At 39.3% G+C, this 21,326-nt stretch overlaps 1 protein-coding gene across 3 annotated transcripts in view; it reads right to left on the reverse strand.

The window, feature by feature from the left end:
- Positions 1-21,326, reverse strand: part of PLCB1 (phospholipase C beta 1) — a 761,313-nt gene that overhangs the window by 73,469 nt on the left and 666,518 nt on the right. Inside the window, exons 32-33 of one of the 3 annotated variants that reach the window (XM_037990865.2) lie at positions 14,742-14,859; positions 13,956-14,362 (exon numbers count right to left, since the gene is read on the reverse strand). The exons of 1 other annotated variant lie outside the window; for it this stretch is intronic. In XM_037990865.2, the coding sequence (XP_037846793.2) occupies positions 14,761-14,859 (99 nt within the window). In that variant the 3' untranslated portion in view covers positions 13,956-14,362; positions 14,742-14,760. Of the gene's footprint in view, positions 1-13,955; positions 14,363-14,741; positions 14,860-21,326 lie in introns of those variants that run through there. One more of the 3 variants, XM_008018395.3, reaches the window with a different exon arrangement.

Genomic DNA, 21,326 nt, shown 5'->3' on the forward strand with positions numbered 1-21,326 from the left:
GATTTCTTTTTAAAGATAGAAACAGAAAGGGCACTTGAAAGAAGTGGATCCAGATGAACAGTTAGAGGAAAGTTTAGAATTTCAAACAAGCTCTCATTTAAAACTAACTTTTATCAGTAATGGGTTATTTTGCATTAACGTGAAGAATACTTTTAATCACCCAAATAATACATAAATACATTATTTCAGTAAACACATGCAAACAAACAATACGGCTAGCTGCAAAGCACCCTTTGGCCACCTCCCTAATCCCAGTCCCCTCCCTCAGGTTAACCATGGTTTAAACTTGGTGTGTAAATGTCCAGAAATTCTCTGTTTATTCATATTCATACATATGCTTATAGAAAGAACAGAACTTGATTTGCATTTTAGAAAAATATATAGATGGTACAGTATTTTGTATGTCTGAACATGTTTTTGTTCTACTCTCTGGCTTGATAGTATGGCTTTAGAATTCCCCATAAAATCATTTTAGAACTCTGAATGCTTTGCTTTACTCTTCAAACTTTCATTTTCTGTAGAGATGCCTGATCTCATTCTGACTTTCCATTTGTGAGTGGTAGTTTTTGTCCTGGAAATGTTGAAAAAAATTCTCTTTGTTTTTGTTAGTCCAAAATTTTCCAGTTTGGAGCCTAAGTGTGGGTCATTTCTTTCTTGTTGCTGGGCACTCATTTTGGCCCTTCAGTCTGGTAATTAACATTCTTCAGTTGTGAAAATGTTTCTTATAATATTTCTTTGATAATTTATTTCCCTTGGTTTTCTCTTTCCAGTGCCTCTGTCAGTTGGGATCCTGTGCTCTGGGCACCTAGCTGTATCTCCTGGTTTTTTTTTTTTTTTTTTTCCTAAAAGATCAGTTCCTTCCCATTTATTTGCTTTTAATTATTTATTGATCTCTTATACACTGGTGTCTCACCTTTCGTATTCTTTGCCACTGTTTTACTTTTCTCTTCACTACCATTTTATAAGATATCATTAAATATCACTTCCAGAAATCTTTGCCACAATCCTCCTTAGGAATATCTATAAACAGGTTATATAATACACATTCTATTAATATATCTTATGGTTTCTGTTGTTTTGTGTCATATTATACATAATTAGATAGATAGATATTATTGATGCTATAGAGGAAAACTATTGATTTTCAAATTTTAAACTGTATCTAGCCCCTAACTAAATTATTTTATATGTTTTCAATTGTTTTATGATCAGAACATAATTTTTTAATAGATATTTCTAGATCTTGTGTTGCACTGTAACTCACTAAGATGCAATATGGTTGGGAGAAGAGAGTGGTTGAGTTTGAGGCACGGAGTACAAAGCAAGGAGGCTGGAGATTAGACTTCGGACCCAGCCCTACCACTGCCTATAAGTGGACCTCTCTGGGCCTCTTTCCACATTGGCTAAATGAAAGCGTCAGCTCAAATTGTGTCAAAACCACCTCTTACCATCCATGTAATTTTGTGAAATTTTATACCTTAGGTCTGCCAGGGTTAGCAATGGCTCTTTTATCCCACCATTGCATGATTAGAAGTTTAACTTGCCCATGGCCCATCAGTTAGTTCACTTTTGTGTGAGTAATAAAAATAGCAGAGCATGGCACTACAGTCTGAACACCAGATATCGCCAGAAGACAGTCCAGTGGAAAAATCCTCTATTAAGGAAGAGAAGATAAATCTGAAGAACTGTCATTCCTGAACACTGGAGGTAATTAAAGCAAAGCCCTCAAGCTTATGTCATCAATTTTTCAATTAATATGCCTCTCTCCCCCTTTAATTGTGTATAAATTCGTAACAGCTGAAAATGAATAAAGGAAGGAACACAGAGAAAAGAAGACTGGAACAAACAATGAAGTAGTGCAGCAATTACCCGTTTACCTGACATCTGCACAGTAGAGAAGGGAAGCACATGATCTGAAATCAAAGGGGACTGGGTTTTTTAAATAATGGACATTACACCTGTATAGTTAGTGTGGATTTCTGTGCAGCAAGACACAATCAAGTCTGCTCATTGGGGAATCTGTTTGCTAAGAAAAGGAAAAAGACTGGAGACTAGATTTCTGGCCTGGCCCTATTCCTGCCTGTAAGTGGACCTCTTTGGGCCTCTTTCCACATCTGCTAAATGAAGGTGTCAGTCCAACTTATGTAAAAACCATAGCAATAGATTAACAAATGTAAGAGATTAGTAGTACATATGATACAAAATGCAAAGAGAGTAAGAGGATATTTATAGGCACCCATCCTTCCTACTTGTTATTGTTTCATAATATAATTTCATGGACAATAAAAATACCAACATAAGCTTCTTTAGTTTAGAGAACCATACCAAAAGCAATGAGTAAACCTGCTTTTTAAATACGTTTGCACACATGCACACACACACACACAAGTACATACCATAGGTGGATAGGTGGATGGAAGAATGGATGGATGGATGGATGGATGGATGGATGGATGGATGGATGAATGGATGGATGGATGGATAGACGGAACACTACTTATAAATCCCTGTCCTCCAATTTTAAGAGAGAAAAGATGTTAAAAGGAAAGACCTATTTTCTACTGTACTCTTTGATAAGTGAGTGACTATTGTAATTTCAAGATTGGAAATCTAGGTGTTAAAATCATTCTCAAAATGCAATCTTTAGATTTCTCAACTAAATTAGCTTCAACCCTTAGATAGAATGTTCCAAAAGGCCAGAATCCTGTCAGAACAAGGACAGAAGCATAATGCCATCGACGAACACCACACACATCTCTACTCTTCATCTTGGGCTCTTGTAAAATCTCACACAATATCTTTTTCACATTTAATCTTGCTAATAAGACTTAAATACTGAGGGACTGTAGAAATAAGACTGATCATGATAAAGCTCTGACTAATACATCTAAGAATATAATTAGGCACAGAATTTAAATAAAAAGAAAAAATCATTTCTAAAACTCCCAGCTGAGTCCCACTTCTGGTAGTCACATCAGGGCAGAGGAAAAACCTACAAATCACATAGAAAGCTTTGTTCACACTGGACCCTTGCTGGGGCAGGCATTCACCTATTAATTCCTCTACAGGAGAAATCAATTGAAATACCACCAGAGATGTCAAAAACCAGTTTTTCTATTAGGAATATTTGATTTTATTCATTAATATTTATTTATTTAAAACATAATCTTGCTCGGTTGCCCTGGCTGTGCAGTGGTGTGATCATAATTCACTGCAGACTGGAATTTTTGGGCTCAAGTGATCCTCCCGCCTCAGCCTCCTCAGTAGCTAGGACTACAGGCATGTGCTACCATGCCCAGCTAATTTTTAAAATTTTTTTGTAGAGATAGGGTCTCGCTATGTTGCCCAGGCTGTTTTCGATTTCCTTGGCTCAAGCGATCCTCCCACTTCAGGCTCCCAAAGTGCTGGGATTATATGCATGAGCCACTGTGCATGGTCCTCATTCATTTTTATAACGAACCCATCACCCCCCAATGTTTCCTTCTGCCCCCTTTATTATGATGGTTGCGTTTTCTTTGTGTATGGTGAAATAGTTTACTTTAGAGCTGGTCTTAGTAAGATATTCTGATATTTTACGTATGAAACAGACATTTAAAAAAAAAAAACAGATTTCTGAATGTAACAGCAGAATTGAGTCTCTCAGCCATGAAATAGCAAACATTTTTTTTCCTCTAAAAAATGTGAGTTTAAAGGCTTTGCCTAAAAATCTTGCCAAAGCTTTCCATGAGTAGATTTGCTAGAGAAATGTATTAGAGAAAACAGGAAAAAGGAGCCTCCACCTAAGCCAGTGTGCCTTTTGTTCTGTGTGACCTAATGTTCATGAGACTGCTTGTTATTCACCTCATTACAAACATCTATCTGTCACAGCAGGTGTTGGGTCAGGAGAGGACACGGTGTCCAGGAAACCTGAAATCAGGTTAGAAACCTCCCAGGCGACCAATTCCCTTTCAATTGACTCTGAGTAGCTGGCACTGCCTGCCACAGTCCCTGGGCTGCCTGCTCAGGAAATGGCTATAATTTAAGTCACAGCGGAAACACTTCTCAAACCACTCTCCCAGAGGGCGTAGGAGCCACACTTCCCATGACAGGAAGGGAAGCTGCCCTAGCCTTTCCAACTGTTAAAGGAAATAGACAATTTCCTTATGGTTTCTTCAACATTTCACTCCCCACAGGATTGGTTTTACACGTTTTTTGCATGAGTCAGTCCCTTTGGGTAAAGTTGAAGCTTGTAAAGTTGTCCTTCCCATTTTTAGCTCCTCAAAACGGTGGGTAAATCTATTCAGGAACTCAGTGTGTCTTCTAAGAGGGAGAAAGGCACAGGCTGCTCTCTGTATCCTCACAGGTCTGTGCTGTGAAATGGTTGGTCTAGATTGCTCCATGGATGAAAGACTGCTGGCCATTTGGGGCGAGATGCCCTGGTAGAGTCTGGCAAAGTCCACTCATTACTTGAGTCCAGCTGACTTTAGTTATGAAGTCATCACCAGAGGGAGAGTCTTTGTCTTGTCCCCAGCTTTCACCAGCCCCCGCTCACACCAGCCCCTGCTTACACCACCATCTCCAATCACCGGGACATGCAAGAGCTTTCCTGTGCATTCTAAGACACGCAAAATATGAGGAGTCATGAGCCTGCTACAGAATCTTCCAGATTTTTGCCTGGAGGGTAGAAGTCAGAGAGGTACATACAAAGTCTCATTTCCTGCTCTACTCTCTCTCTCCCCTTCTTCTTCCAACAATTCCAAGGCCTGGGGAAGAGGGGGGCAAGCTTTCTTCTTTTTCTATGTCTTATCCTGAGTTATGTCATCTTTGGGGACATAGCTAGCAAGGCTCTAGCCCCCCAGACCTGGCTTCTGTGTTAGAAGAAGCTAAAGGAGTTTGAAAAAAAAAAAAAAATTCCTTCCTCTCTTGTAATCCCTGTTTTACAAAATTTCTCATCTGCTAATGAGGATCTTCCCTTCTAGGGAGTCCCATTCTTTCCTTTCCTGGAGCTGTGACTCAACCTTGCTAGTAAAAATCCTACAGCAGAATGTGCTTAAGTACATTACCCCTTAAGGGGTAAGGAAATATATGAGTTTATTATGTGCAAAATATTTTCCCTGCTATAGGAGGCTGAGTAAATACTAATTACAGAAAGGCACATGTGAAGCCTCTTGGTCTGTAGACACTTCAGTGTAGCAGCCATGCAGGCCTGTGGCTTTCTGTATCGGCTCTGAAGATCATGATGTAAGTTGTATAAGTACTGCCGGTTCATGTGTTCACAGCAAAAGAAAACAACCTAACATTTAAACAAGGTCTACAGAAATCCTTTATTATTATTTTTCTGAATAACATATGCTGTATACTTATTAAGATATTGTTCCTCCATTGAATATTCATTTACCAGAGGGAAATACCACTCTGCCAACCATTAATGTAGGTGAAATCTCTTTTTCCTGTTCTTCCTTGGCAATGGGGTTGATCTGTACAACCCAATATAAAATCTGTCGACGGAAGTACACAGGGCTATAGAAGCAACTCTTTCATTTGATTTAGTGTTTCATGATAAACTAGACCGAACCATGAATTAGAAGGACTCATTAATCTCTTCTCAAATGGATTTTCCCTCCTATTTCCTCCATTACTAGTCCAGATCCCTGCTTCCCTTCGAATCTATACTTCCAAATGGGTGTTAGATAAGCTGTCTCCTGTTCCAGGTCTCCTGTTTAATCCACTCTTACCTGGCTCCCTTCCCCACCTTTCGACTGATTCCTCACTAACACCAAGGCCAATAATGACCTCCTGGATACCAAAATCAAAGAAGACTTCTGTAGTATTCACCGGCTTTAGACACTGGGGATCATGCCCTTCATACTCACGCACTGCTTTTCCTCTGGGCTTCTTTGACCCTCTTGGTTTTCCTCCTACCTCATAGGTGGTCCCTTTTTTGTTTCTCACTTGCTTTTTCTATTCTTCCAGACTATTTATTTATTTGTTTTTGAGACAGGGTCTCACTCTGTTGTCCAGGCCAAAGTGCAGTAGTGCGATCTTGGCTCACTGCGGCCTTGACCTCCCAGGCTCATGCAATCCTCCCTTATCTCAGCCTCCCAAGTAGCTGAGACTACAAGCATGCACCACCACACCTAGCTAATTTTTGTATTTTTTGCAGAGATGGGGTTTCGCCATCTTGCCCAGGCTGGTCTCAAACTGCTGGGCTCAAGCCATCTGCCTGACTTGCCCTCACAAAGTGCTGGGATTATAGGCATGAGCCACTATGCCCAGCCTCTACCAGACGTTTTCAAGTTAAAAGTTATCCAGAACTACCTCCTGGGATCCCTTTTCTATTCTTTAGATATGCCAAGGATTTTATCCATTCTTACACAATCTAAATTGACTGTTAATGGATTTTATCCATTCTTATTCAATCTAAATTCATGATTCTTAAATTTGGGGGCACATAAATTTCACTTGGAGAAAGCGTGAAAACTGTAAATCACTTAGCCTTTTCTGCTTGAATTCCTTCTTCTATACTCACCCTCATACCAGCCTCCCAAAATGTTATGATGGTAAAGGAAATCATAACTGAAGAAAACTCTAATCAGAAAACACACGGACTACGGTGTACAACTGAAGTGAAAGGCCAGGCAGGAAAACTGTGTGCTTTCAAGTATTTTCCATGTAACCTTGGACACATTGCTTTAACTTCTGGAGCCTTGAATTTTAGATCTCACCGGTGTGACATAATTGTAGGTTTAATAAAAGGTCAAATGTGAGTTCTGCCAGATGGTATTACATTTTCAAAGTCTGAGCAATTTTTTACTTGTTTGGGGATGGTGTGAAGGGGGAACACTGGAGAGAAATGTTTCCTACAGAAAATAACATTTAATCTGGAAACTGCTGTTTACCCCAGCATCTATTCTATTTCACTCACTGCTACATAAAACTTTTAGAGGAAAAAAAGTGGCCCCTGTAAAATGGAGTCAAGTGTTACACTTAGTATTAGCTGTGAGCTAGTACTAGCAGCGGGAGGTATGTTACGTTACAGCTGAGGAAATTTGCAGGTAGAAGACCTTGCTGAGGGGGTTAGAAAAATGTTGTCAATGCTAGGTTTAAGTTTTAGGGGACTTTTCTGTTGTCCTTAAAACATTTTATACTGAGGGCCTGAAAGTTCATGGATCAACAGAGCAGTATAGGCTCTGTCTAGTGTAGGAAACAGAAAAAAACCTTTAAAAAAGGTAATTTATTTCAGTAAAAAGTTTCATTTTGTTTTTAAAGGATGGGTAATAATGTTTCGACCATGGAAAGCTGCAACAGGAACTCCAGATAAATACTGGGAAAACCCTGTACCATGAAAGAGGGTAAGGTTTGTGCCAGCGGTGTGCTGGTAAATGATTAATATGTGGCTCTACTAGAAAACGAAAGGGCTCAGTTTTAGAGACGGTTGATTTTCAATGGTGTAAATACTTGCCCAGAGCCAGTCGCAAACTACCAAAGTGGTGACCTTGAATAAGGAGTTGGGAGGAGGTGTACAGTAGCAGACTGTCAGAGCCACCACTACCGATGGTGCGTAGTAGACGTAAAGATGCAAAGCACCTCGAGAGCACAGGCGATAGTGAGAAGTATTAAATTATTTGTAAGTGAGCCGGGCACCGTGGCTCATGCCTATAATCCGAGCACTTTGGGAGGCTGAGGCAGGACGATCGCTTTGAGCTCAGGAGTTTAAGATCAGCCTGGGCAACATGGCAAAACTCCACCTCTACAAAACTAAAAATAAAAAAATTAGCCAAGTGTGGTGGCAAGCCTGTATTCCCAGCTACTTGGGAAGCTGATGTGGGAGGATTGATTGAGCTGACCTCAGGAAATTGAGGCTGCAGTGAGCCATGATCGCATCACTGCACTCCAGCCTGGGCAACACAGTGAGACTCTGTCTTAAAAAAATTTTTTTAAAGTGCTTCGACAAAGCTCTAGGAAAAAATTGGTAAATGATGAGTTATGAGTATTTGTTACATTTGTTTTGAATAAATTTATTTCATTGAAAGTTTATATAATTTAATTTGTAGTAATGGTTGTGTTTAATAATCAGGTCACAAAATCCTTGAAAAATTTGAAAATGAACTGTTATGAACTTAGAGAGTAAGCTCCAGCTCACCACTGGTTTGTCCTCAAAGAATAAAGGGAAATTAATATTTGCTTAAGCAATATTTAATTACATTCGAGTTCTGTGAGGTGGATACTTTGGTTTAGGTATTTTTTATACTTGTTAATATTCTAGAACCCTATGTTATCTAACACTATGAAAATCAAAAGCAGTGATTAAAATCACCAGATCCTAGGTAAATAGATGATAGTTTTCTACAGAATTTGTGTGAGCTATGTGTGAGAGATATACTTCCTTTATGGACTGAATTGTGTCTCTCCCAAATTCATATATCAAAGCCCTAACCCTCAATGTGACTGTATTTGGAGATAGAATCTTTAATGAAGTAATTAAGGTTAAATGAACTCATATGAGTGGGTCCCTGATCTGATGGGGCTGGTGTCCTTATAAGAAAAGGAAGAAGTGCCAGCGCGTGCATGTGCTCTCTCTCTCTCTGTGCATGTGCATAGAAAGGCCATCTGAGGACATGGCAAAAAGCCACTGTCTGCAAACCCAGAGGAGAAGCCCCCCCCGGAAATGAATCTCGCGGGCACCTTGATCTTAGACTTCCAGACTCCAGAATTGTGAGAAAATAAATTTCTGTTGCTGAAGCCACCCAGTCTGTGATATTTTGCTATGGAAGCTGAGCAGAGTAACATAACATGTAAATGATGAAATTACACGCAGTTCCACAAGAGTAACATGATACTTGCATCTCAGGCTTTTTCATATTGTCATGAGGAAGTCCTTCCTATCTGCTCCTCTAGGTCTCAGCTCAATGACTGCCACCTCTGTGAAGCCTTCCTTGGTTTTCTCAATTATGTATCAGCCTTTCCTCCCATGTAAACAGCTCTATGATAATGATGAATGTAGTCTTTTGTCGCAATGCAATCCTTTTTGACACAAAAGCGGATTACACATTATAAATTAAGATTAAGCATGTGGCTGTTTATATTCACATTTAAATATAAACAGTTAAAATAAAATTTAAAAATCAACACTATAGTTGCATCAGCCACATTTCAAACGGTTAATAACTACTTGTGGCTAGTTGCTACTGCACTGGACACTAAGACATGGAAAATTTCCATCAGTGCAGAAAATTCTATTGGATAGCACTATACTATAATCTACTTGAAGCGTGGAAAGGGGTACATCTGTGTTTTTTCCCAGCACCTAGCCCAGTGCCTTCTGTATAGTAGGCATTCAATAACTATTGGTTGAATTAAAAGGAAAAAAAAAAAAACACTATTCACTTAATTGTAGCTACTTAAAGCATTCACGGTTCCCAGGTGTCACAGAAATCAGCACACACATATAAATTTATTTTATTATTGATAAGTAAAATATTAAATGTGAGCAATTTTCATTTTTCCCATGACAAGAACATCAATATTCATCATCAAGATATAATTATAGAATTTCTGTCTCAGGTGTTAATATAGCAATCTATAGCTGTTAATTCGGAAGTGCAATATCGATTCTAATTTATTTTTTCTAGGCCATCTCTGCACCATTTTTCTATAAGTGACCCTATGGTCTCATTAAATCTTTCAGCATGATATTTATGCACCTACTTAATGAGTCCTCCAACACCTTGAATTCTCTGGATCTCATAACTATTATTTTAGTGACAAACTTCTGACTTTAATTAATCGCATCCTTCACGGATTCAAAGGAGATCATAAAAAGGTCACTCAGTCATATGCAACCCTCTGCTGGTAGACGCCTTCTTTGTCTCCACATTTAAAGATCTTCAAAGAAACATAACATCCCTCAGGAATCTATTTGGGTATTTAGATAGTTTTACTTTCAGAAAAATCTCTTTATTTCCTGCTTAAATCTTCCATAATTTAGCCCAAAGCAGTCGCCCTGAATCTAACTGCAGAGGAAAAGGAGAAGAGGGTAATCTGTCACAGGTTCCAAAGAAGCCCCTTTCTGTACTATGACTAAAACTTAAAATACAATCTAAAAGGAGATATTTCTCTACCAAGATATTCCTTTAAAATTCCTAGCATCCTCAGGGTAAGTAGTACAGCCTCATAAATATTTTAATGAATAAATGAAATCCAAATAAAAAACAATTGCTTAGCAAATGAAAGCAGACCCGTAGAAAAGCCCAATGTGTCTCGAACTCCTCTCTTGTGTAGTACAGAAGAAGGGTTCGTTAACAAGGATTCTGTTCTCAGGCTGGGGCAAGAGACAGACCTAACAGGAGGAATGGAGAGAGGAGAGAGAGAAAGAAGATCTCAAGGGAAGCAAACCCACCGAGTCTGTTGTTGAAAGAGCATTGACATGTATAAGCTGAATGGCTTGCAAGTAGAGAAGAGAGGAAGGAGGAAAGCCAAGGTTGGAGGGAGGTGAGAGTGGGTGAGCCCTTCCTCAATCCTGCTGCTTTAGAGAGTGGAACTGTGAGTTTTCAGCATCCATAGACAGGGAAGGTTGATCCAAAATTCTCTTAAACGAACTGTGCAGGCCACACTGTGCCTCAGGTGTCTCCCTTTCCCTCTGCTTGGCATTGCTTCCCCAGCAGATGCGACGAACACAGAAAACAGCTGCCCGCCTCTCAGTGATAGAAACTGTGACTATGGTTTCCTAGAGGTAAGTCCTGTTTCCACAGGGCTGGAAGTTTTCTAAAATCTAGTCCTGAGAGATGTTCTTCTCCCAGACGTTTGTTAAAAACAAGTGACTCTGAGCAATGTGAACGTGCTGCCTGTGATGTTTAATGCCTTGTGCTGTTGTGATCAGTTTGGGGGTGAAATCTCTGGCAAATTGTAGCCATGATCTTGTGGAGGCTGGGCTATGCCACCAGCAAATGAAACAGCGTTTGGTATACATGTGTGGCGAGTATCCCTTCTAGCCACTCAAAGAGATATGCTTCCTTAACGAAGAGGCTCGTCGTCTTTCCATTTTACAGGTAAGTATATTGAGGCATAGGTGGTGTACCCTTATTGCTTGTTTATCCATGTCAACATGAGAAAGAGAAGTCACCTACTCTGACATCTAGATCATAAAATCTTAGCTTCAGACATTCACTTAAAAAGCTGAAGGACACAGAGTGTGTCCAAGGTCTGGTACTTCTTGTCCGACCTTAGTAAAGTTCATTAACCTTTTTGAACCTTAGTTTCTCCAAATGTACAATGGCAAGAAGAAGGAGATAACACATGTTATGTGCTTTAAAGGTGCTTGATGATGCAGTAAGTGCTCCATAAATGCTAATTTTTGTTTTTATTATTGTGTGTCAGAGAAATATCTTAATACCTTTCAATGGCCTTAAACTGACCTTTATTATTTTAAAGCATGTAGGAACTATATTTTCTGTTCTTTTGTGCTTTCTATTGAAATTGGCATATTCTAGAATAAAGCAGGCATTAATAATTACTTGGCATATATTTATAATTTTCCAATGTTTTATTGGTGTTTTTAGAAATTGGTCATTCTACAGCTCTTTATCTAAAGACTTAATATACATAAAATGAGCAAACATCTCTTTTGTTTATTTTATATCTTGCTCTATAGTGATTTGTGGCTATTTTAAAAATGGGTTACCATGGTTAAAAGTATAACTCACCTACTTAGCTTCACCTATTAACGTCAAGCTGATAACAAGGAATATATTTTTTCACCAATGAAGATTTGCACTCACAAATTAAAAAACTGTAAAATTCCAACCATTTATGTGATGACTACTCTTGGGGCCAATCTTCTATCATAATAGAAAACATTATCTTTTGGCAAATACGTGATAGCTTTATAGCTTTATGTACTATTCCTTTTTTTTTTTTTTTTTTTGAGACAGAGTTTTCCTCTTGTTGCCCAGGCTGGAGTGCAATGGTGCGACCTTGGCTCAATGCAACATCTGCCTTCTGGGTTCAAGGGATTCTCCTGCCCCACCTCAGCCTCAGCCTCAGCCTCCTGAGTAGCTGGGATTACAGGTACTTGGCACCACACCTGGCTAATTTTTTGTATTTTTAGTAGAGATGGGGTTTCACCATTTTGGTCAGGCTGGTCTCGAACTCCTGACCTCAGGTGATCCACCCACCTCGGCTTCCCAAAGTGCTGAGATTACAGGCATGAGCCACCATGCCCAGCCTTATGTACTATTACTTTTTATTCATCATTTTGTTTTCAGTTGTAGTGTATGAATGAAGATGTTTAAGGAAAGAACAAGAATGTAAAAAACATTTGGGGAAATATTAAAATTAGTACAAAAATCTACTTTCCATACACTATTAAAAAGAACATTTTGTTCTTTTTTCAAATATAAAATACTATAATGGGATTTTCTTTTTCTGCTTTAGCAATGAGACCTATTTTGACAAGAAAAGTGTGAAATATTTATTTTTATGTCGTCTTTCATATGTGGAAAGCTAAAGGAACCAAACAAACTCACCATATGATTAAATTTTTGAAGTCTAGGTATTGTAGAGATATTTGTCTGTTTTTTAAAATAAATATTTTTCCCCAGTGGGCATCTCAGTTGACATTCTAAAGGGAATACAAGTTGTGAACAGACTATTGCAAGCCTGAGAAAGCACAGCAACACAAATGCAGCTTTTTTGTCTCTATTGCATTTGTTTTGAAAAATAAAACCCAAGTCATGTGTTCTTAGCTCCTCCACCCACTGTCATTTGCATCCCCTGAGAAAATATGATATTCTATCTGTGGTATTAGGTGGTTCACAACAGCTTTAAAAACTACCAGGGCAGGCCAGGCACTGTGGCTCACACATGTAATCCCAGCACTTTGGGAGCCTGAGGCAGGCGGATCACCTGAGATCGGGAGTTAGAGGCCAGCCTGACCAATATGGAGAAACCCCATTTCTACTAAAAATACAAAATTAGCTGGGCGTAGTGGCAGGAGCCTGTAATCCCAGCTACTCAGGAGGCTGAGGCAGGAGAATCACTTGAACCTGGGAGGCCGAGGTTGTGGTGAGCTGAGATCGCACCATTCCACTCCAGTCTGGGCGACGAGAGCGAAACAATGTCTCAAAAACAAACAAACAAACAAACAAACAAACAAACAAAACCCTACAAAACTACCAGGCTGTAGCAAGTGTAACAACAACAAGAAATCGAATGATGCTCATCATTGATGATTTAAAAGATAGCCTTAACATTTATATCCGAATGAAGAAGACATTGTCAAGGTCTTCCTGATGCCTTCTTGTAGAAGCCAGAAATTGGTATTATATGTCTGTCCTCTACCCACCTTCCAATATGGCCTTCATCACAAGGTCACACAGAAACAAAATGATCACTGTTGAGAGGACATGAACTGAATCCACAGCCATGTTGTGACTTTGTTCTGACACGGCATTCCCTGTGTCTCTCTTTCTAGTGTTACAGGCAGTAGAAAATAATAAAAATAAAAAAATAATCAAAGGCCCAGGCTTGTGATTGGGTCAAAAAGTTAAAATACATTCAAACACCATGACGGTGGCTTCAAGCTTCTTCCAGGTGCTTAAGCCTGGAGGTAGGAATGTACTAGATCCTGGCCAGTTAAGATGTGCTCCCTGGAACTGTGGCAGCATCTATATCCCCTGGAAGCTGCTTAGAAAGGCAGACTTTCCGGCCCCACTGAGACATCCTAGATCAGTGTCTGCAGTTTAACAGGATGTCCAAGTAATTGAGATACCCACAAAGGTCTGAGAACCTCTCAGACAGAGCAACAACTGATGTCAAGGAAAAGGAATAAGTCATACCTCTTTCTCAGTAAAGAGTTATTTTCAGTAACTCTTTCACATGTTCTTAAACTGCATTATTTCACAGATCTACAAATACTTGAAGACAAAAACAGTATAACTCTCATTATAGAATTTTATTTTCATTACATGAGAATAAAATTTGCTTTATTTAAAATCACAAGAATGCTTCTTTTCTCTAAGAATTGCACACTCTTTGGAATGACTTTTGCCAGTTTTCTTATAAGTGAAGGGGATATAATAGTTTTCGTGATGCATTTCCTTGGGTAAGTTAAAGTCTGCTCTGATTTTCAAGCTGAAGTTTGCTCTAACAAAGAGCTCCTGGCCCAAGTATCCCTATTAGTGAGATATTTCCAAGAGCTCTTGCTTCTAGAGAATCAGGAAATCACAAGCTGTCCCCACTCACTCTAAATACCATGTAGAAATAAAATAAATTTTGCTGGACTTCCAAAAGGAGGGCATAAGTTGAGTGGAGTGGATTGAAAAAGACTCCTTGAGAGTTAACTCGATCCCACTGGATTGTAAGACAATAGGACTGCAGGAAAACACTGTAGTGAGAAGCAGAAATGGAAAAAATTGTTTCAAAAGTGGGAATAATAGTCTGAGTGCAAGAGAGAAAATCCAGATTAAAAAGGAAGCCAAATTTGCCAATAGAGAAACAAAAAGGAGAAAGAGGAAGAAGATAATATGGAAGAATGAGATTTACGTCAGGAAGAGAGAGCACAATGATGGAGAAATTAATACCAGAGGAAGGCAGAAAGGATGAGGAAAGGATCATGGGTGTGGCTGGGAACTTTAGCAGAAAAAAAAGATGTGAATGTAGAGAAAGGGAGGATGAAGGACAGAGGAGCAAGTCCGTGATGCCTGAAAATCGGATGGCTACACACCACCCTTCTCTCAAAAGCGACCCCTCCCATCCAGTCCTACCTGGCCGGAAGGACGGTGGTCACCACTTGAGAGCTTGAGGGTTGGGGGGAGTAAAGTTGGGGGAAACAGAGGGATCCTCATGGCAAGTTTCCGACAAGAATGAGGAGGAACCTTCCCCCTGTGTGGAAAAAAAGGGAGGCTGTCATTTTTGTGGCAATGAAATTGATTTCTAAGTCACCTGGTGTTTCCAATTATTTGTCTGGGACGTCTCTTGGAGTGCCTTCTAGAATACAGATTTAATTCCTCTGTTTGCCTTTATCTGCTCCAACACCCCCAGTGTGGCATGGCACCTGGCCTCCCACACATTCAATGGAAGTGGCATTGAGTTCTCCTTGGCCTTCCCCACTCTCTGTAAGAATTAGTTGTTAAAAATGATCATAACTGTTACTTTTGAGATATTCTCCACAAAATCCCACTGCCATCAAGAAACTTGAGAAAAGATAGTGATGAATGATTGATAGCTGTTTGTTCAGTGAACAACACAGTCCAAGGGGTCTGGGCACTACTTTTCTCCCCACGAAGAGCCAGAACTATTTTTTAACATACAGAGTTAATGTTGTTAGCCCTCTACATACATCATGCATTCAAAAAATATTTATTGAACACCAGCTATACGGCAGGCGATGTTCTTGGGTGTCTGGAACTCAAGAGCGTCAGGGAACGAAACAGACAAAGCCCCTGCTGTTGTAGAGCTTACATTCTGATGGGTGGGGCAGCACTCAAGGACACATTTAGGAAAGAAGGGTATGACTGAATGAGAGGTGGTGACAAATGCTATGAAAAACAGAAAGCACAGCAGAAGAAACAGGAGAGAGGATGGCAGGGATGGGGCAGTGGTGGAGGGGGTTGTAAATTTTAATCAAGTGGTCCTGGAAAGCCTCTGACAGATTTGAACAAATATTTGAAAGACAGGAGAGAGTTGCCCAAACAGACACTTGGGAGATGAGGAAACAGTCCATACAATAGCTCAAGGTGGAATTCGCCTGTCTTGTTGGGGCCTAGCAAGGAGCCCAGTGTGGCCTGATCAGAGAGTACATCAAGGAGGAAAGGAAGAAAAAATGCAGCAAAAGTGGAGTTAGACCATATAGGACTTTTAAGCTTTTATTCTGAGGGTGTTGGGAGCCACTGAAGGGTTTTCAACCAAGGAGCGACCTGATTTAACTTTTGTTCTAAAAGGATGCCTCTGGGTGACATGTTGAGAACAGATTTTGAGTGCACTCATGTGGCAGCAGGGAGAGCAGTTTGGAGGCTACTTAGAAATCCAGGGGAGAGATGGTGGAGGCTTGGACTAAGGTGATTGCACTGCAGTTGGTACTCAACAATTATAAAGATGTCTTGTCTGGTTTACAACATTTTTTTCAAGTCCTAAGGTTTTTTGGCTCCACCGAAAACACAGACCCAATAAGAAATTTAAGAATTGTAACAGCTCAATGTGTATTTTGCAAAACCTAAGAGTGAGTTTTTCCTTTTTTGGATAATACCTAAAGTGCAAAGAAAAAGGAAACAAATCTTTCTCAGCCAAAGATAGAAGACAATGTATCTTCGATTCTCTCTTATGTACCAAACACACATACATGCTGCTGGCTATTCTCTTTGACACAAATTTTCATATACTTGCATAATCAGCTAGGGCAAAATCCATTTTGATGCCGATATGGTTAATCTGCTAAGCTTCTCTCCAATCATATAAAGTTGTTTGTGTGTGTGTATAAATGTGTATTATTGTGTATATGTGTGTGTGTGAGACTCTTTAAAATCTGAAAATGTTATTCGAGGAAATTCAAACACCTCCTTGACAAATTCAAAGATTAACCTCAACTAATGATTATAATAAACACAGAACACTTGTGTCTGTTGATTTCTGTTGACAGAAAATATATAAACAGGACTCCAAGTGGTGAATTTGCTGCATGAAAATGGCCTTAGATATAATATAATACATGGAAAACAGAGAATATAATCCTGCTCTTGGCAATTGCTTTCCTACTTGGAAGGAAAACTTTCTTCAGTGTTTTCTTCAACCCAGTGTTCCTGCGTTTGCCCTCATGCAATAGCCTTTTCCCTCATCTCCAAGTACTTCTTCATCAAGCACTTTCCAAGCACTTAGTAGATTTCCTCTTTGGATTTTCTGTAGGTAAATACAGTCATCTCCTTCATATCCATGGGTTCCACATCTGTGGATTCAACCACTTTTGGATCAACACTATTCAGAAGAACCATAAGTGGATGGTTGTGTCTGTATGAACATGTATAGACATTTTTTCTTGACATTATTGCCTAAACAATACAGTATAACACTATATACATAGAACTTACATTGTATTAGGCATTATAAATAACCTAGAAATGACAAAGTACATGGGAGACTATGCATAGATTATATGCAAATACTATACAATGTTATATAAAGGATCTGAGCATCTGTGGATTGGGGTATCTGAGGGGAGTCCTGGAACCAACCATCCATAGATACCAAGGGATGACAGTATTTCTTTCGGTTTGAGGTTGACCATCTTTTCCCTTTAAAATATTGAAGGTCAGAGTTAAATCAGGTAATGGTTTCTGGAAATCAATTACACTTTTACATTAGTTGCTTTAAAGTGTTTGGGATGTGTGTGTTTGATAATTTTCACTATCCTAGTTATACCAAAACAGGGCTTTAAAAAAACAGAGATACATTAAGGATAAAAAAATCTAATGAGTATTAGCAAAATTCATAGGAATCATGCCCAGTGACAGGCACACAGAAGTAGAAGTAGAAATAAACCCAAAAGGTTTTCCATGCATGGTTGTGTGGACTTTTCATGTATGGCAAGTGGGCATATGAAAGCCAATGTGATAAAAATCCACCTCATCCTATTCCTGGTGTTAAAATCATTGTTTGCTGGGAAGACTCTGAACCCCACCAACACGTAGCCCCCTACTCTAGCAGGTGGGGAAGATTCTCTTCTCAGCCTCTGCCCTCCATCCAGTACATTTATCATCAGATGGCCACATTTTCTTATCCCCAAGAAAGAAAAATATGAACAAAGGAGGGGGAAAGAACGTTGATATCGTAAAGAAAAGGAGGAGGAATAAATGGCATCCATGGGAATCTAAGTTTTAATTTTTGTTTAAATATCAAACTCAGTTGCCTTATGGGGCCAATAGACAACAGAAATCTATGAAACAGCCTAGGGAGTACCATGCAGCCCTAAGGGACAGCTTTTTCCTAGCTTTAGAAATTCTTTGCATGTTTCTATTATAATCTTAGAATCTCATTTTTCAAGAGACATGGAGTGTTTTTGAAATAAAACATTTTCTGATTTTTACATAACAGTGTGATGCTTTTTATTGTGCCAACTGTCTCAGCCAAACTATATTTCCCAGAGTTCCCTTTCTGTATGTTTCCAGTTATTGTGGGTTCCATGGAGATTCTTCTGAGAATTTGAGGACTGATGAGGGAGGCAGCAGTCATTGTGTAATACGCAGGCAATGTTGCTGATCTGTTGATTTATGTGTCTGGTTGATGGGAAGCAGCAGCTGAGCCTGCAATCACTTCCCCTGCCCGTTGGATCTTCCTTTAGTCTTCTGACTCCTGGGCCAGGGGTGTGTGTGTATGTGTGTGTGTGTATGTGTGTGTGTATGTGTTCAACTCCGTGACAAAGAGGTTCAGCTTCTGTAAGTTACTCTAGTCACGAAGCCTACTTGCAATTTTCCCTTCCTGCCTGTCTGCTAGGGTCCATCATTAAAAAGGGAGACAACCTTGAGAAGGAGGCAGATAGCCATCCACAAAAGTTGCATAAGCCAATTACTGTCATACACACACAATCTTTTACTGGCTCTGTTTTTCTAGTTGAATCCCGACTGATACAGATGTTAACTAATTCAAATATTTCAGAAACACAATGTAGAGACTTTCTATTTCTGATAATGGCTGATTAGGTTATTTGGACCATCCTTTCCACTGAAAAAAGAAGCTGGATTTGATATGTTTTTTTTTTTTTTTTTTTTTTTTTTTGATATGGAGTCTCCTCTGTCACCCAGTCTGAGGTGCAGTGGCATGATCTCGGCTCACTGCAACCTCCACCTCCCAGGTTCAAGCAATTCTTCTACCTCAGCCTCCAGAGTAGCTGGGATTACAGGTGCACACAACCATGCCTGACTAATTCTTGTGTTGTTTTTAATAGAGTCAGGGTTTTACCATGTTGGCCAGGCTGGTCTCAAACTCCTGATCTCAAGTGATCCTGCTGTCTTGGCCTACCAAAGTGCTGGGATTACAGATGTGAGCCACCATGGCTGGCCATTAAAACTATCTTTAAAGACCCAAAGAACTACAAGAACTTAATGATCAGGGTCAAACTGAAGGGGACATTGAACCTAGACAGGTAATAAGCAAGGAAGTTGCTTTCACCCTGATAGGCTTTTGCTCTTGATGGAAATTTTGAGTTCACCCTTTGATAGCCTTGAAGGCTGAGGAGCCTACACTCAAGAGCTGAGGCTTTCCCAGGGTGAGGAATGTCACAGGAAAGCTTTCCTGCAACAAGCTAAGACATACAGATTATAGATTTGAAAATAAACCAAATAGAACATCTGGAAATAAAATACACAACCTGAAATTAAACACTCAGAGGATGTATAGAATAGCAGCTTAAACAAAAAATTGATGCATTACAAAAAGGGTCAGAAAAATAATTGCCCACAGAGCAGTATGGAAAGCTAAAGGATGGAAAACACTAAAAACAATTCATTGACAGAGGAGATGGAGTAAAAAGGTTCATTTTATTTTACATGCAAATATATATACATATGGAATCTTAGAAGGAAAGAAAAAAATGACAGAAGCCATATTTGCTTTCATGATAGTTTAGAGTTTTTGCAGAACTGAGGACAGGGATCCATCTAGCCACCTCAAACACATATTTAGATACATTATAGAAAAACTGCCCAAAATATAAGAAAAAAATCCTAAATGCTATTGGTGGGGAGGAATACAAATTATCATCAAAAGAACTTAAGACTAACAATTAACTTCTCAACAACAGCAATAGATGCTAGAGGGCAGTGGAATTTTATCTTCAGTGTGCTAAAGGAAAATAATCACCAACACAAAATTTTATATCCAGTGAACATATTCCAGAATGGAGGAAATGTGGATTCTCATCTATTAATACATTAAACAAATAAAGACATTTTTGCACAAAAACAAAAATAAAAACTCCAAAGAGTTTCCCACCAGTAGACCGCATGAAAGGAACTTCTAGAGGAAGTACAAGATGATGATCCCAAATGGGCAGAGGATACAAGAAAAAATGTTTCACAAAGAATATGTGAATATGTAGACATATCTAAATGAACCATGATGATAACATAGGATAATAATGCCTTATGTGTTTAAAAGTCTATTGGATTAAATTTCAAAAAGAAATTGACGAGGGACCAGTGGAATTAAAATTGTTCCAATGCCCTGGCATTGTCCAGAAGGAGAGTAAACACATCTAAGTTTTATACTCAAGAAAATAAAGTATAACTATGTTTGTTTCCTAAAAGGGCAATTCTTTATATTGACAAAAACGAAAAAGAATTTTCTTCTACAGAACAAACAAAAACAAACCACTGTGTGGTTAATTGAGACTTGACAACGAGCAGAAACATTGTCTATATAGGCAGTGTTCCCTGCTATAGGCAGCCAGTTCCCACTCTGCGGTTTGGCTTCTGGGAGAAGATCCAATAGGTGCTGGCAAGGAAGAATCCATTTCCCCGTCAAGCCGCAAAAGATTAGAGGAGACACAAATACATTACTTTTAAAAATGTTTTATTTTAAATCCCTAAGTTTGCCTTTTCTCTCTCGAACACAAGAGGTATCAGCCACATTTAAGGTTCTGTCTCAGAGCCCAGCGGTAGGTCTAACAAGACTAACTTCAAGCAGAGTGATGAGTCACTCACCCTGTTACAAAGATGTCAGAGGAGAAATAAGGAAAATCAGTCTATATTCCCTTGTGGCAGGAAAAAAAAAAAAAAAGAGCCAGTAGCTACATGATGAAATATTCTTTGGGAATAAATTAAAATGCCCTAAAGCTTCCCGGAATTCTCTCTTGATGATGAGCTAAATTAAAACAGAAAACCTGTGTTCTAAGAAGCATCAAAGACAAATTAAGCATCAGAGAAAAAGTAAATTACACATTTATTGACTGTTTTATGAGGTTATGGAGACAGTTCATTAAAAATTCCCCTCAAAAGATGATTCTTCTTATAAAGAGTCAGGAGCTGCAAAGTGATCAATACACATTGGCATATGCACAACAGACTCAGGGCAACTTGTGATCAACCGTGTTTTCTTTTTTCTTTCTTTTTTCTTTTTTTTTTTTTTTTGAGACCGGGTGGTCCCACTCAGTTGCCCAGGCTGGAATGCAGTGGCGCGATCTCGGCTTACTACAACCTCCGCCTCCCGGGTTCAAGTGATTCTCCTGCCTCAGCCTCCCAAGTAGCCGGGACTACAGGCACCCACCACCATGCCTGGCTAATTTTTATATTTTGGTAGAGACTGAGTTTCCCCATGTTGGCCAGGCTGGTCTCGAACTCTTGACCTCAAGTGATCCGCCCACC

Source organism: Chlorocebus sabaeus, chromosome 2 (genome assembly GCF_047675955.1).
Source record: "Chlorocebus sabaeus isolate Y175 chromosome 2, mChlSab1.0.hap1, whole genome shotgun sequence".
NCBI classification, from domain to species: Eukaryota; Metazoa; Chordata; class Mammalia; order Primates; family Cercopithecidae; genus Chlorocebus; species Chlorocebus sabaeus.